At 37.5% G+C, this 17,718-nt stretch overlaps 1 protein-coding gene across 14 annotated transcripts in view; it reads left to right on the top strand.

Moving 5' to 3' along the window:
- eif4g3b (eukaryotic translation initiation factor 4 gamma, 3b) overlaps positions 1–15,817 on the top strand; it is a 56,550-nt gene extending 40,733 nt beyond the window's left edge. For all 14 annotated transcript variants that reach the window (XM_048179317.1, XM_048179322.1, XM_048179326.1 and 11 more), the window contains 17 exons: positions 132–278; positions 1,769–2,005; positions 3,647–3,751; positions 4,144–4,282; positions 4,409–4,497; positions 5,762–5,855; positions 6,015–6,132; positions 6,485–6,699; positions 6,820–6,938; positions 7,065–7,237; positions 11,113–11,238; positions 11,341–11,422; positions 11,523–11,621; positions 11,734–11,880; positions 11,963–12,044; positions 14,827–14,973; positions 15,155–15,817. In XM_048179317.1, coding sequence (XP_048035274.1) covers positions 132–278; positions 1,769–2,005; positions 3,647–3,751; positions 4,144–4,282; positions 4,409–4,497; positions 5,762–5,855; positions 6,015–6,132; positions 6,485–6,699; positions 6,820–6,938; positions 7,065–7,237; positions 11,113–11,238; positions 11,341–11,422; positions 11,523–11,621; positions 11,734–11,880; positions 11,963–12,044; positions 14,827–14,973; positions 15,155–15,336 — 2,301 coding nt within the window. In that variant the 3' untranslated portion in view covers positions 15,337–15,817. The remainder of the gene's footprint in view (positions 1–131; positions 279–1,768; positions 2,006–3,646; positions 3,752–4,143; positions 4,283–4,408; positions 4,498–5,761; positions 5,856–6,014; positions 6,133–6,484; positions 6,700–6,819; positions 6,939–7,064; positions 7,238–11,112; positions 11,239–11,340; positions 11,423–11,522; positions 11,622–11,733; positions 11,881–11,962; positions 12,045–14,826; positions 14,974–15,154) is intronic.
- The last annotated feature ends 1,901 nt before the right edge of the window (positions 15,818–17,718 follow it).

Below are 17,718 nucleotides of genomic sequence, written 5' to 3'. Positions count from 1 at the left end.
TTGAATAAAGAATTTCATGTTTATTTGTGATTTTGGAAGCGAATGAAGATTCAAACTAAATGTTTAGCTTGGGATAGAGAATGTAGATTGCACGTCTACGTACAAGTCACGTACATGTGCTGTGTTTGTAGTTAAAAGTGCCCATGACGGATAAGCCCAGCAACACTGTGAATTTTCGGAAGCTGCTTCTGAACCGCTGTCAGAAGGAGTTTGAGAAGGACAAGGTAGATGACGATGCCTTCGAGAAGAAACACAGGGAGCTGGAGGCAGCTACCTCGGTAAGTGTTTCAGCACCGAACGTATCGCTAAAACTGCTCTTAAACAGTTCACAGACCATTTAAGTTTCCTGGATGTTGTGTGTGATGTAAATGACACATGCCATGAGGTTGCTTAGAATGATTTGTGTAGATTTAAATGGCATGCAAACATTTTTAATCAGTCATAAGCATACTTTTTATTTATCCATTTAAAAATCTTAAATATTTTAGTTTAAAGAAAATCTTAAAACAAAATGTCGCTAATAATTGTATTGCAGATCCAATATTGTGCATAAGTACAGATACAAAAATGAATCGTTCATGAGCCTTAACTAAATTATTATTTATTAATACATTATTTTTTTTTATAATTATATGCATATGAATAGTTTGTTTAACAAATAAAATTGCTTTCATCTACTCACCCTCTGATTTTTTTTTTCCTTGACACAAATAAAAGTAATGTAAAAATACAATCCGATAGCTTTGTGTGAAGTTGTGATTCACTGAAAATATATCATTTTAAAGTCTGCATGACATCTATTTTCTAAATGCATGTTATTGATCTCATTATGAATGATTAATTTTTTTTTAACCTCATAATTTTTATTATTTTTGTTTGCCTATACTATATACAAGAGCTTGAATAGATCTTTATACTAAGAGCTTGAACAAACCTCATAATTCCAGTGGATCCACAAACTGTCAGCAAAACTGTCTTAAACTGCCAGCTACAATAAACTTTGCAAACTATAAGATGATGAAAACGTAGTGCGATACACTTACTGCCTAAGATGTGGCATGACAAAACACAAATCTCCGACATTCGCTGGTGAAAAACCTCGTAACTCTATTTGAGCTTTTGTAAAATGTTAATAATATAATGACACATGCAAGTGTCTGACCATACATAAAGCCACAGTATTAACTTTGACAACATGTTGTATAATTATTGAAATAATATATATTTTTTCAGTTCCTGAATAGTAGCGGTTCTACACTAACCTGCAATTTTCGCTAGTTTCAAAACACACACACACCACACTGGATATTCCCTGTCATTCATTTTCACTTTAAAGTAATGTTTTAACGGTACGAGATATATCCTTGGAAAAACTCCTGAGATCCAAAAGCTAATGCCAGTGCATTTTACTCACGTTGGAAGCGTCAACATCACATTTGCATAGGCCATACTATTTGAATTCATGTTTGGTTGACTGCCAAATTGAATTATTAAACGGAACAAAAAATTAACGTTATTAACTGGTTAATGGTAATTTCAAATAATTGTGTTCAGAAAGATTACACTTGATTTCGTTTTCATTAAAATCCAGTTTGTTTGTGGTTTTTGTTTTCATTCCTTGAACTGGTTGAGAGCCCTGGTTTAAAGTTACTATAAAGGCTTCTGAAAACGATCTTCAGTTGTAGTCTGGGTAATTCTGTTCTTCATAAGCTAAAATGCTGATTTTGCTGCAGTGGGCCCACAATGATCCTATCATTCTCACTCTCAGGCTAGCGAGCGGGAGAGACTGCAGGAAGAACTGGAAGAGGCGAAAGACAAAGCCCGCAGGCGCTCCATTGGCAACATCAAGTTCATCGGCGAGCTCTTTAAGCTGCGGATGCTGACAGAGGCCATCATGCACGACTGTGTGGTGAAGTTGCTGAAAAACCATGACGAAGAGTCACTGGAGTGCCTGTGCAGGCTGCTCACCACTATTGGCAGGGACCTGGACTTCGAGAAAGCTAAGGTCAGCCTGGTTGATCCTAATCGGGAGGATGTCTTCTATAATTGCCGTTAAAGCGTTAGTTCACCCAAAAATGAAAATTCTGTCATTAATTACTCACCCTCATGTCGTTCCACACCCGTAAGACCTTCGTTCATCTTCGGAACACAAATTAAGATATTTTTCATAAAATCTGATGGCTCAATGAGACCTGCATTACCAGCAAGAGAATTAACTCTTTCAATACCCAGTAAGCCACTAAAGATGTATTTAAAACAGTTCATGTGACTATGGTGGTTCAACTTTACTATATTATAAAGCGAAGAGAATACTTTTTGTGCACCAAAAAAACAAATAACGACTTTATTTAACAATATCTAGTGATGGGCGATTTCAAAACACTGCTTCATGAAGCTTCGAAGCTTAAAGGGATAGTTCACCCAAAAATGAAAATGTGATGTTTATCTGCTTACCCCCAGCGCATCCAAGATGTAGGTGACTTTGTTTCTTCAGTAGAATACAAATGATGATTTTTAACTCCAACCGTTGCCATCTGTCAGTCAAATAATGCTAGTGGATGGGAACTTCTACTATAAGAGTAAATAAAACTTGCACAGACAAATCCAAATTAAACCCTGCGGCTCGTGACGACACATTGATGTCCTAAGACACGAAACGATCGGATTGTGTGATAAACCGAACAGTATTTATATAATTTTTTAACTCTAATACACCGCTATGTCCAACCGCATTCATCACTCGATTCGTGAGGTCTGATCGTGCTCTGACAGCGGCAGTGATGTCTCGCTCTCATTGAAGTATATGCGCGAGACATCACTGCCGCTGTCAGAGCGCGATCAGACCTCACTAAGCGAATGCTGAACGCGGTTGGACATAGTGGTGTATTAGAGATAAAAAATTATATAAATACTGTTCGGTATTTTTACTGTTTCATTTTTTGGTGAACTATCCCTTTAACGAATCATTTGTTTCGAATGTTCAGAGCGTGTATCAAACTGCCCCCCAGTGGTAAACCATTGAAATTTCGAGAAACGTTGTGTTTGTGTTGTGTACTTGTTGCAAAAAGGAAGAGAAAACACGAAAGGTCACCTGTGGTGAGAACATGAAATAAATATTTTTCTATTTTTGGAGCTGTGGTGTGCCAACATTTCTCTTCCTTTTTGCAGTTTTTTTTTGTGGTTGAACACCCTCATTGAAATTTTTGCCTGTTGGATTGTCCACTTTGTGTTGAATCTTTGTGTACTTGTTGACAATTTGAGTAAACCCCTGCTGGTCTGTACATCTCTCCAAAACATATTGCTGCAATTCAAAACCTACATGTTAGCTTTGGAAATGTTAGTGCCTAATGAGTCATTTTAATGTGCTTTGGTTTCGAAATTCGCTTTGGATTCAGCTGAGGACATGACTGTGAGGTGGTGCCTAATGCACTTGAATGGATGGTTCACAAACAAATTTGAATTCTCTCATTATTAACTCACCCTAATGTCATTAGTTGAATTGTTTTTTACTTTAAGTAAGGGCAAATGTGAATTCCTTAGCTTTGTCAGCAGAATAACGGTTCATTATATTGTAGATTGGGGTCTGTTTATGTTTTCAGGTCTTTTAAAGCTTGTGCTTACATATGGTTCTTCTTGTTCCTTTTAGCCACGAATGGATCAGTACTTTAACCAGATGGAGAAGATAGTAAAGGAGAGAAAGACTTCTTCACGCATTCGGTTCATGCTGCAGGATGTTATTGACCTGCGATTGGTGAGTTTTTTTTTGTTTTGTTTTTTTTCCAAATGGTGATCAATAGAACCTTTTCAGCAACCTGAGTTCTAGAAGTAAACTTAAAAGTAAAGACAATGGTACAAGATTGTGTCCTTGACATCCTGTATGAGTGAATAAATTAACTACTTGTTCTATAAAGCATACAGATGATTTAATCAAAACATTTTGTGTTTGTTTAATTTTCACATTTCCGGGGTTCTCAGAAGCATAAGTCGTCATAGTTGAGTGAACTTCTATAGCGGTGAATGGGTTTTTGAAAACAGTTGAGCTGCTTAAAAGTTGAGCTTTATACTGTGAGGAACTTTAATATATATTTTTGGCAGTGATTCTGGTATTTTCAGGTCATTATTTGTGTTCTTTACTCATCTCAGCACAATTGGGTGTCTCGGAGAGCTGACCTGGGCCCTAAGACCATCGAGCAGATCCATAAAGAGGCAAAGTTGGAAGAACAGGAGGAGCAGAGAAAGGTCCACCAGCAACTGCTGTCCAAGGATAACAAGAGGAGACCAGGTCAGAAAGAGACTTCTGCTATAGGCTAATCCTCTTTACAGCTTACTCAGTCTTGTGGGCCTCCTCTCTGTTTTCACTGATGAAGCAACTGTATTCTGTTCCAACCGTTCCTTCTCCATGTTGCAGGGGTGCAGAGAGAGGAGACATGGAGCACTGTGCCTATGACCAAGAACAGCAGAACAATAGACCCCACTAAGATTCCCAAGATCACCAAGGTAGAATCCAAACAAAGACACTTTTTCTTTTTGGTCACGTCTATTGATTGCTAGCATAGCTGTGTTTTAGAAAAAGAGTTTCTAGATATGCTGTTCTGCATATTTTTTCACACTCCCCCATGATCTTTTTGAAAGGGAGGAAGCTGCATTTTTATTTTTATCTGAATCACACTTAGTGAGGTTGTGTGAACTACACTTTGCTATGTACATGTCATTGATTCTGCTTTTTTGCAGGACTTCGACTTCGCCACATATAAAAAAAAAAAAAAATATTGTTTAAAAATATTTTTAAATAAAAAAAGCAATTAAAATAATTTCATCTAATTTTCCAGTATTTTTTATTTAATTTAATTAAATAATTTACATTATTTTCCTTCTCACTCTGAATATGCCAAACAAATTTTACATATTTTGTGAAGGACTATTAAACCAACTGATCATAGCTGGAAGCTCTGTATAAATAGGCTTGGTTTTACCATGCAAACTGTCAGCCAGCTGAAGCATAAGCACAATTAAAGCACCACCCTAAATTATCAAAAAAAAAAAAAAAAATCTGGAAGACCTTATCAACCCTATTGGCTAATCTGTTATTGTAAGCATACATTTAGTAAGGCTTAATGGTGGTAAAATATTTTTAGCAGAAAACAAGACAAAAATATTTATTGAGAAAATGATTTTTTTAAGTTTGTAAATATGCTTATTGACTATTTGACTCAACAGCCCCACCTGATGGTTGTTTTGTTTGCTTGTGTTGTATCATCTTAGAGTATCATTGATTCTTAATCATGATTCTGGGGATCCGCAGTGCTACGCATTTTATACCTTTTCTTACCGACCAAGTTTAGTTCATGAAGCTTTCTGCTAATGAGCTGCTGATTTCAATTAAGTGCATTAAATAAGGGATACATACAAAGTGTGCAGTGCTGATTGGCCCTGTCCCAAATGGCACCCTAAACACTCCCAGTCTTCCTACGAGTCCGTACTTTTGCGACATAACACCGCTTTGACTCTCAGAAAAATGTCTGCTGCAGAGCTCGCTTCAGTACGGGCTTGGCAAAAGTGTCCATCGAGGGCGCATATTGACCACAAAGTGGGCGCTCTTGATTCACCCTTCACGAACACACGCATGCAGTGGCCATTGTAAGTCCACAAGAACGTAAATGTATATGAAGCGTGCCATTTGGGACAGGGCCATTAAGAACCATTGATCTAAATGAATACATGATATGATCTTACTGAAACTGTGTGCTTGTGCATTCTTCAGCCAACAATAGATGAGAAGATTCAGCTGGGACCAAGAGCTCAGAACTGGATTAAGGGCAGCAGTGGAGGGGCTGGAGCCAAGGCCAGTGAGTCAGGTAAAGAAAAAGTGATGCAGTCAAACGCTGGCTGCTGGCTCTGTCAATTCCAGCTGTTTTATAGTTTATGCAGGATTTTCTGGCTCTAGACTTTGTGTTACTATTAATGTAAAATCTATTTAATTTCTTTTTTTCCTGTTTTGCACCCTCTTTCTTTAGATGTCTCTCGTCCAAGTGCCAGTTTGAACCGTTACTCACCCCTGCAACCCTCAGCGCCTCCGGCCTCGTCTTTACCCTCTACATCCCCAGATTTTGATGCCAGGAGAGTTCTCAGCAGGTACTGTACACATGTAAAAGCCTCCTTTTGTTGGACGTACTTACAGGATGTATTTATTATACCTATATTATTATTATAAGCATATTGATATTATTATTAAGCATATTGAATGGCTCCTAACTTATTCTGTGCTGCCTTATTTATTTATTTATTTATTATAAGCATATTATTATTATTAGCAAATTATAATTATACTTTGCATTTATATAATTAAATAATATTTGTATTCTTGTTTCATTGTATGGTACATTGAAATTAGCATTTTATCTTAGCAAATCTTTAAATGAAGGAAAACACTTTTACATTTGGAGATTCATGAATGTATGTTTTGGTGTGTTTGTGAATTTCTCAGTCGTGGAAGCTCAGGGCGGGAGCGCAATGACAAGCCATTAAGTTTGGGTCCCACTCGGACAGGGCCCATCTTGTTGGGTAGCAGCAATAAGGAGGCTCCCGAGGAGTCGGTCCAGGAAGTGTCGCGCAGAGACTCTTATGCCTCAGACACACCCAAGCTGCCCGCCAGCACTGCAGACAAGAGCAGACTGGAGCGTAGCCAATCCAGGGAGTCTGGTGAGTCGCACAGATACCCTCACACACATTATGATGATGTGCAAAATGTGTTGTTGGTTACATTGACATGAAATACATTGGAGAAAAGAAGTAAAAACTAAATGCTGTCTCTTATTGTAGCTGTTAAACTTGAAGTACTGTCAGGACCCTCTCCAGATAAAACTGCATTAACAGAAGAGGACATGGAGAGGCGGTCCAAGTCCATTATTGATGAGTTTTTGCACATTAATGATTACAAGGTTTGTATCTTTTTTTTTTTTTTTTTATCGCCAAAAAGGGCATTTTGTATATATCTTATTAAACTGTATCTCCCAGTCCAGAATGACACTTGAGGTATTTCTAAGCATTGTATACTTGTGACGCAGGAGGCAGTGCAGTGTGTGGAGGAGCTAGAGCAACCCGCCATGCTCTATGTGTTTGTGCGGGTGGGTGTGGAGTCCACGCTGGAGAGGAGTCAGATCACACGAGACCATATGGGTCAGCTGCTCTACCAGCTCCTGCACACTGGAATCCTCCTCAAACTTCAGTTTTTTAAAGGGTAAGAGATTGCAACACTTTTAACTTTTTGAGTCGCATAAAATAACTGATGCAATGACTAATCATTCAAAATTATTATAATCGATAATAATTGTTTTTTGAAGATTTCAATTTTAATTATTTTAGTTAATTTTATTTACTTTCTGCTTCAAAACAAGAAATATTTTTCCATTAGCATGTTGTTAAGCTAATGTATATACAGTGCTCAGCGTAAATGAGTACACCCCCTTTGAAAAGTAACATTTTAAACAATATCTCAATGAACACAAAAACAATTTCCAAAATGTTGACAAGACTGAAAATTTTCAGTTTGACTCAAATTAGGGTGATGCAAAAATTAGCACACCCCACTGAAAGTCTCTGGAGCAAAGCTAAATTTTAGACTACAAATGTCTAATTTAACAAGAATTCAACCACAGGTGAGTCTAATTATTCATTACACAGGTGTCCAGCAGACGGTTGCCTATAAAAGGGTGTTAAAACCCCTTCCCATTTCATGCTGTCAGCAATGGCACCACATGGAAGAGAAATGTCACAAGACCAGAGAAAGAAAATAATTTCTTTACACCAGAAAGGTGAAGGGTACAAGAAGATCAGCAAAGCTTTACTTGTTATCAGTCAGAATACTGTAGCAAAAGTGGTACAAAAATTTAAAAAAGATCTCACAGAGACGTCCAGGTCATCCACGGAAGTTAACACCTCGACAGGAGCGTCTTCTGATGAGAAGGGTTAAAGAAAATCAGCACGCAAGTTCACTGCAGTTATCTAAAGAAGTAGAAAGCCAAACTGGGGTGACTACTTCCTGTGACACAGTACAGCACTGCAGAGGAATGGCATGCATGGGTGCCATCCACGAAAGAAGCCTTTCCTAAAGCCCAGGCACAAAAAAGCCCATTCAGAGTTTGCCAGGGCCCATGCTGACCAAGATGAAGACTACTGGGACTTTATACTCTGGAGTGATGAGACCAAGATAAATGTTTTTGGAACTGATGGCTTCAAAACTGTATTGTGTCTCAAAGGTGAGGAATACAAAGAAAAATGCATGGTGCCTACAGTGAAACATGGTGCTTGCCGTGTCCTTATGTGGGGCTGTATGAGTGCTGTTGGTGTCGGGGAGCTGCATTTCATTGATGGCATCATGAATTCACAGATGTACTGCTCTATACTGAAAGAGAAGATGCTACCATCACTCCGTGCCCTTGGTCGTCGTGCACTTTTCCAACATGACAGTGATCCTAAACACACATCTAAGGCCACTGTTGGATTTCTGAAGAAGAACAGGGTGAAAGTGATTCAGTGGCTCCTGATCTGAACCCAATCGAACACCTATGAGGAATTCTGAAGAGACAAGTTGAGCATCACTCTCCATCCAGCATCCAGTCTCTAAAAGAGGTCATTCTTGAAGAATGGAAAAAGATAGATGTTGCAAAATGTCGCCAACTTGTTCATTCCATGCCTAGAAGACTTGGTGCTGTCATTAAAAATCATGGAGGCCATACAAAGTACTAGATGTAGTAGTTTTTGTTGTGGGGTGTACTCATTTTTGCATCACCCTAATGAGTAAAACTGAAAAATGTGTAATCTAAGTTATATTATTTACCTTACTTTCATGTTATAAGTTAAACAGATGTTATATGTCTTGTCAACATTTTGGAAATTATTTTTGTGTTCATTGAGATATTGTTTAAAATGTTACTTTTCAAAGGGTGTGTACTCATTTACACTGAGCACTGTACGTCTAACTCTTTCCCTGTCAGCTTTTTAAAAAAAGTAAGGGAAAAAAAAGTTGCTAGCCATGGCCCCTAGAATATTTTGTGTTATGAATATCTGAACATGCAATATATCAAAAGAAAGAACAGAGCCTCTGCTTTTAAACAAAAAATTCAGTTTTATTCTAGCTTCATGCATTTTTTTTAAAAGTTTCATAAGGAACATTTTGAACAAAAAGCTGAGACTACAACGTGCATAAGAAATGCTTTCATCACTTGTTTCTGCTCCTTTTTTCCTGTGTTTTGATCTGGAGATTCTGGACTCTTTCAGAAGATGCATAATAGCGCCCCCTACCATAAAACAGTGAAAACTCGGAAAGCCGGAAAATTCTGTCAATGGCGGGGAAGCACTGTGTCATAAATGATGGAAAATTCTGTAAATGGTGGGGAAAGAGTTAAGTGACTCATGTCATGACGTATAAAATACTGTTTCCAGCCTTTTATGAGCACTATTCATTTATAGCACACCTTTAAAGCTAAGTTTTTAAAAGCTTTTACGCTAAAGTCTGTCGCCAGTCAATATTTTCATATGTAGATAAAGGTTAGATCATGATTTTTCAGTTTTACCACAACACACTATGAGTGTATATTAGCACCGTTTATTGTTTGCTTTTGGGATCTGATGGAGCGCTTGGACCCGGAAACGGTGATGTGTGATGTCAGATGGCAGATACTTTGAAGCCCAAAGTATACTTTGCTTTTTAATGTGTACAATGTGTACTGTATGCATGGAGCCAGATTTTGTACCGAACTCTGTCCGCTCATGCAAAAAAAAATTTTTTTGCACTAATTAGTTGGTCCACAAGGTGGTGACACTGACCCAACCTGTTGTTTCAGCATACCTGCAAGCTAGTTGGAGTACAATGACATTTTTATTGGTCATAACTTCTGGAATAGCGCAAACAATGGACAACGATGAAATTTTCTAGTGTGCATGTATCATGCACCATATTGCATGAATTCTGTAGGTTTTGACTGAATACAGCTGTTTTCTATCAATACATTTAATACTGAAAGAAAGAGTAAAAACCTTCAAAATCGACTCCAGTTGCCAACTTTGAAAAAAAATGTCACATTCCAGTGCTTCCCACACACATAGACTTTACTTGGGCGGGCCGCCCAGGTATAATAATGGCCGCCCAAGTATATTGGAGACACATTTTTGCTTTTATTATTTTTATCCTCTTATACTTTTATGTCCGCCCAAGATAATGAAACCATCCGCGATCGATTAACTAGTCGTTTCGTACCTGCTCATTATGTGTGCGTCAGAACTGTTTACTCCCGCGAACAATTCCACAGGTGCTGCATGTTGCAAAGTCACAAGGGGGCGCTGTTGCGCGTTCTACAAGCTCGTGCAACAGCGCTTCAGACTGCTTCAAAGTGATTCTCAATCAATGAAAAGCACGGATTTATGCCAAGCGATTGATAATGAACTCAAGTTGATGAATTATTACAATGTCTACTTTATGGCCTTTATATAAAACGTTTTATACGGTTGTAAGAATCTGAAGGATCAGCCTGCAATAGTACAGACATTTCAAAATAAGAGTCAAGGTGTATTTCGGGCTTGTTTATAATCAAATGTCACACGATAAGTTTTTTCTTTTTCTTTTGGGCATTATTGGTATTTTGGTTACACAATAAATTGTATTTAATTTGATTTCCATTTAATTCATATTAAATTATTGTAGTCTCCCCCACAGGAAGAAAAGACTAAGAACATTATTTGACACAAATTATTCATTATATAAATTTTACTAGTAAAATCTGTGTCCCATTCACTGAGAGAGACACTATATGACAGCAAGGAGAACATAGGAAAAGGATAACCATTTAAATGCTGTAATTTTGCATAATTTACAATGCATAAAAATGCATAATATTAGTATGTAATTAAATGTAATAGTATGCTATGTAATTAAAATTAAATGAATAAAAACAATGTTAAAAATCACACATTATTTGTTTGTCACATGTAGTAGACCATTTTTGTGCTGTGGGTAATAGGAGGATTTTTCACGCAGCTACCACCACAAGTATATTTCAAACCTGTGGGAAGCACTGCATTCCATTCTGGGATTTTAATGTATTTATTTCCCCACAGGTTCTCTGAAACTCTTGAATTAGCAGATGATATGGCCATTGATATTCCCCATATATGGCTGTACCTTGCGGAGCTGGTGACCCCTGTACTTCGAGAGGGGGGAATCTCTATGAGAGAATTATTTAGGTGAGTTTTTACCGCAGTGCTATTGAATTCAGACTAAACTCGTCGGCTTTATTAATTGCCTGTACACAAGTTGAGTTTTATTTGCTTATTTTGTTTCCACAGCGAATTTAGCAAACCATTACTCCCTGTGGGAAGAGCTGGGATATTATTTTCTGAAATATTGCACCTTCTATGCAAACAAATGGTACGCTAAAACACTTGAAACATACATTTAATTTGTTTGTGTTGCCATATTTGTGACAAGTGGGAAGATGGTGGAAATAAATGTATTGTGTGTGATTCAGAGCCATAGGAAAGTGGGATCATTATGGAGGGACTCTGGGTTGAGCTGGGCAGATTTTATACCTGAAACAGAGGATGTGCACAGCTTCATCACAGAACACGTGAGCCTTCATTTACATCCCCCTAGTCTAATATGTGCTAACTATCAAAACATTCACCTATTAAGCAGCTGTTCCGTATTGAACGAGTTACATTTCTAACTTGACCTTTCAGAAATTAGACTTCACTCTTTCTGACGGCTCAAACCTGACCGAGGCTGTCTCTAAGAGAACGCTCTCGCCTGAGGAACTGAACAAGCAACTTGAAAAACTACTACTTGAGGACATGGCTGGCGATGAACAAATCTTCGACTGGGTTGAGGTAGATTTGCATCCGGCTCTTCATTGAAGGATGTGAATCTCTGTGAATGATCTTCTTATTGATGTGTGATCATTTATTACAGGCCAATCTTGATGAATCAGAAATGAGTTCACCTCCTTTCCTCAGAGCTTTAATGACTGCTGTGTGCAAAGCAGCAGTGAAAAGTAAGTGGTTCTGTATTTCTTTTACACAATAACAACAGAGAACTGTTTTGTGTGGTGAAACTCATGAAAGAAATGGCTGAGCCATAAATGATCCCTAAATATGATTATATCAAGGACCATTAAAACCACCAAAAATACTTTCATTTGCATTGTAATGTGACATTAAATCAGGTTTTTGGGTTTTCAACAGCCAATAATTGCTTGATATACTACTAATTTTCCTAAAAATAAATCTAAAAATCTCACTTTCCCTCCAACATTAATTGAAATCAAAATGTAATGTAAATAAATCAATAAAAATACATCTAAATCTACACTCACCGGCAACTTTATTAGGTACATCTTGCTAGTACCAGGTTGGACCCCATTAATTCTTCATGGTGATTCTGGAAAAATTCCTCAGATATTTTGGTCCATATTGACATGATAGCATCACGGAGTTGCTACAGATTTGTCGGCTGCACATCCATGATGTGAATCTCCCATTCCACTACATCCCAAAGCTGCTCTACTGGATTGAGATCTGGTAACTGTGGAGGCCATTTGAGTATAGTGAACTCATCATCATTTTCAATGCTTTGTGACATGGTGTGTTATCCTGCTGAAGTAGCCATCAGAAGATGAGTACACTGTGGTCAGAAAGGGATGGACATGGTCAGCAACAATACTCAGATAGGCTGTGGCATTTAAACAATGCTCAGTTGGTACTAAGGGGACCAAAGTTTGCCAAGAACAGCATTACACCACCACCAGCAGCCTGAACTGTTGATAAGGCAGGATGGATCCATGCTTTCATGTTGTTTATGCCAAATTCTGACCCTACCATCTAAATGTTGCAGCAGAAATCAAGACTCATCAGACCAGGCAACATTTTTCCAATCTTCTGTTGTCTGATTTTGGTGAGCCTGTGTGAACTGTAGCCTCAGTTTCCTGTTCTTAGCTGACAGGAATGGCACCCGGTGTGTCTTCTGCTGCTGTAGCCCATCTGCTTCAAGGTTTGACGTGTAGTGTGTTCAGAGATGTTCTTCTGCAGACCTCTGTTGTAACAAGTGGTTATTTGAGTTACTGTTGCCTTTCTATCAGCTCGAACCAGTCTGGCCATTCTCCTCTGGAATCAACAAGGCATTTTCACCCACAGAACTGCCACTTACTGGATATTTTCTCTTTTTCTGACCATTCTCTGTAAACCCTAGAGCAGGGGTACTCAACAGGCGGCCCGTCAGCATTAAATTTGTGGCCCGTATCATGCTACATATAAATGTATTTTTATTATAATTTGCGTTCAAAATTAGCGTGAATATTACTTCGTTTTTTTACACGTACACTAGGGTAGGCGTGCAGTGCGCGTGACGCTGTAATCATCAGCAGAGAACGCATATAGTGAATTAAAAGATACCAGCAACTCTAATTTTAAACAAGTACAAAGACATTTTATTGTAACTATTTGAGCGAAAAAGACTAGACACGCATGAATCTCTCTAGTGCGCATGTGTCGAGCACTTGTGTTCGTGAACGCCATCAAAGGCTCGAGACTGCGCGCAAGTAAAAACAAAGTAACCTTATTTTTCCATGATGAAATTCAGTTGACATTCCTCAAACTTTGCAGTGTGTAAGTTGTCGAGCAGCATGAAAAACAAACCTTTTATTCTTAATGTCAATGTGTTATAAACAGAAAGCAAGCAGCGCTCCCATTACAGATCTGTCCTCACATCATTGAGCTCACGGAGAATATCTGATTTATCGTGTTTACAACATTGGTTATAGTTAAATAATTCATGAGATTGTGATTGAACATTAAAAAAAAAGAAAGAAAGAAAAAAAGATTTTTGGATTCTGACCAAATTAAAAGGTAGGTAGCCTAATAATAATACGAATAATAAAACATTTATTCTCTGAGTGTAAATAGGTGCTATAAAAAGTGTTAAAAAGGTGCAATGGAGTATAAAAAGACTATAAAAATTGCAATGTTTTTGTCTTACGGACAAACTCTCATCAGCCAGTGAACAACAGCCATACCTTAAATTTCTTGTGAAAACAATGCAGACATTTCAAATGAACAAGGATTTCTTTTCATCAGTTCTTGTTTTTCTTTATGCATTTGTACATTAAGAATACAGCAAGACAAGCTATTAGTCCCTTTTTTAAATTCCATTTATCATGTTCAGTGACACTTTAAAAAGGACACCATACTATTAAGACTTAGCTAGATAATTAACTGCACTTTTAGTAAATAAACAGTAAAACTACAAATATTGTCTTAAGTAGGCCTAAATAAAAGTCTTACGATCCAAGTTATAATTTGTGGCCCTTCGCGTTTCATTTGGTTAAAATCCGGCCCTCTTGGCCTCTGAACTTGAGTACCCCTGCCCTAGAGTGTGAAAATCCTAGTAGATCAGCAGTTTCTGAAATACTTAGTCCAGCCTGTCTGGCTCCAACAACCACGGCCCATTCAAAGTCACTTAAATCACCTTTCTTCCCATTCTGATGCTCTATTTGAATTTCAGCAAATCGTCTTGACCATGTCTACATGCCTAAATTGAGTTGTGGCCATATATGTAAATGTGTCTGCATAATACATATAAAAATGGAGGGGGAACTGCTTAGTGATATTTCATGAGATATTTCACCCTATGCAAATATTTGTAACTAGTAGGTAGATGTGCAAATTTTAGCACTTAAAGGCGTTGAACAGGAATGCTGATATTAGTGGGCAGCATCTTGCGTTTGCCTTGTACGTGGTACAGTTTCTAATGTCAACAAATCTTGTGTCTTCTGCCCACAGCCGAGGGCTCCTCATGCAAAGTGGACTTGACCATAATCCAGAGGAGATTGCCTGTATTACACAAGTACCTTAACTCAGACACAGAGAGACAGTTGCAAGCACTTTACGCACTTCAAGCTTTGATAGTAAAACTGGACCAGCCTGCTAGTGAGTAAAACCTTTTACATTCCCACTTAAACTCACACCAAATGCAATACTTGTGTTATATAATGGATGTTTTGTTCTTTATTTTTGATTTATACTTAGCTTCCATATAAAAACTAACTGATAAATAAAGAGAGATTTAAGAGATTAAACAAATTTTCAAATTGTTTTTTTTTTTTTACAGATTTGCTCCGGATGTTCTTTGACTGTTTGTACGATGAGGATGTGATATCTGAAGACGCTTTCTATAAGTGGGAAGTCAGTAAAGACCCCGCAGAACAGCAAGGCAAGGGCGTGGCCCTGAAGTCAGTCACCGCCTTCTTCACGTGGCTGCGCGAGGCAGAGGAGGAGTCGGAGGACAATTGACGAGGGGACAAACGGACACATTTGCCAACTAGTGCTGAAGAGACATTAGTCATTTAAACAATAACTGCATCAAATTAAAATGTAACATAACAAGCAACACATTATGCATCAGGATGGATGGAGTGCAGCAAGATATCAAATGGTACGGTTCACTGACGTGCAGCGGCCCTATGATGACTTACAATTGCTGGAGCACTAAAAAAATGTATTATTTATAGAAATGTTGCATTTAAGTTTTTTATTTTTTTTCTTTTGTTACTTTTTAAGAGGACTTTAATAATACAAACATGCAACAATGAAACAAAACGTAAGTTCAGACTCGTTAATTTATTTTTTTTAAGAACAGCATACACAAATGGGTATTTAACATTTGCAGACAGTCACAACGAGCGGTTATTGGTGGATAGAGAAATAATGTTAATAGTTTTATTATTAATATAATGACAATAACAATTATTAAACAACTTCTGTGATTTTCAAATTGTTGAAATTATTATTATTTTATTTTTTTTTGGGTTAAGCACAGACGAGACCTGGTCTGCGTTTAGTACTAAAGTGTTTAGTACATGTTTAAGGTTATTATCTCAATAACCATACCAAATGTTCCTCTGCTTTAGCTTGCTCTTTGTGAAACATTTAATCTGGCAGGAACTATGCATTCAGGGGACTGCTGGGATCACACAACGAGAGCTCAGAATGGACGTCAATAAGCAGATGGTGACGTGTACAAAACACTAAGGAGATGTTGCTGAACCTAAAGTGCTTGTTATTCTTCATACTGATAGAGCAAATTTAAAGCTTGTAAATAAATTAAAGACAAAAAAGATTCAGAAAAGTACAAAACTGGGGTGATGGTGTGCATTTTATACAGTGTTGCCAGTGAGGGCTTCGCAGGTTTCGTGTGACAATGGTCCCATGGCTCTTATTTAGTCAACAGGTACGGTACTGTTCAAAAGTTTGGGATCTAAGATTCTCGAGTCTCTTATGCCACCAAAGTTGCATTTATTTGATCATATAGTAAAATTGTGAAATAGTATTACATTTATTAAAACAACTGTTTTCTATATGAATACATTTTAAAATATAATTTATTTTATGTACATGAAAGTAATAACAGGTCTTTCAAATGGTAATGCTTTACAATAAGGTTTCATTTGTTACAGTAATTCCAGCTGATTTTAACATGTAAAAGGCACAGAATTGGCTCTTTATGGAGTCCAACATTGTCACATAGATTGGTATGTATTTTCAGAACACCAATTTCAATGATTTCTGTCAGGTAGTTGGTATTTTATGATTGATATGATTGGGACCGTACAAAAAGGTCCCACGGCATCTTTGCAGGCCCATTCATAAGTTTGGTGCTATTTAAATACACATCTAAAGGGTTAGTTCACCCAAAAATGAAAATTATGTCATTTATTACTCACCCTCATGTTGTTCCACACCCGCAAGACCTTCGTTCATCTTTGGAACACAAATTAAGATATTTTTGATAAAATCCGATGGCTCAGTGAGGCCTGCATCGACAGCAATAACTCTCCCCTTTTAAATGCCCAGAAAGCTACTAAAAACATATTTAAAACAGTTCATGTGACTACAGTGGTTCAACTTTAATATTATAAAGCGATAAGAATACTTTTGTGTGCCAAAAATAACAAAATAGCGACTTTATTCCACAATATTTAGTGATGGGCGATTTCAAAACACTGCTTCTTGAAGCTTCGAAAGCTTTATGAATCTTTTGTTTTGATTCAGTGGTAGCCTCGTCAAAGGCCTCATTTACTGAAATCATGGGATTTTGGCACTCTGAACCACTGATTTGAAACAAATGATTCGTAAAGCTTCGAAGCTTCATGAAGCATCATTTTGAAATCGCCCATCTCTAGATATTTGTGGAATAAAGTCGCTATTTTGTTATTTTTGGCACACAAAAGTAGTCTTATCGCTTTATAATATTAAAGTTGAACCACTGTAGTCACATTAACTGTTTTAAATATGTTTTTAGTAGCTTTCTAGGCATTGAAAAAGGTAGTGTTATTGCTGGCGATGCAGGCCTCACTGAGCCATCGGATTTTATCAAAAATATCTTAATTTGTGTTCCGAAGATGAACGAAGGTCTTACGGGTGTGGAACGACATGAGGGTGAGTAATAAATGACAGAATTTTCATTTTTGGGTGAACTAACCCTTTAAGTTTGTTGCGGGTCGCCCCCTCAATGCATTTCGCCCGTAGATTTCGCCATGTTGAAATGTCGTGACTCGCGCTCATTGAAAAAAAAAATATTTTTTTAAATTATATATATATATACACACACAATGAAACAAACTTATAGTGCTTTATCAGCAGAGACAGGGTGAGAATCAGTACCTGTATGGCCGA

Source organism: Megalobrama amblycephala, linkage group LG24, assembly GCF_018812025.1.
Source record: "Megalobrama amblycephala isolate DHTTF-2021 linkage group LG24, ASM1881202v1, whole genome shotgun sequence".
NCBI classification, from domain to species: domain Eukaryota; kingdom Metazoa; phylum Chordata; class Actinopteri; order Cypriniformes; family Xenocyprididae; genus Megalobrama; species Megalobrama amblycephala.
This window is presented reverse-complemented; position numbering and strand designations above follow the sequence as displayed.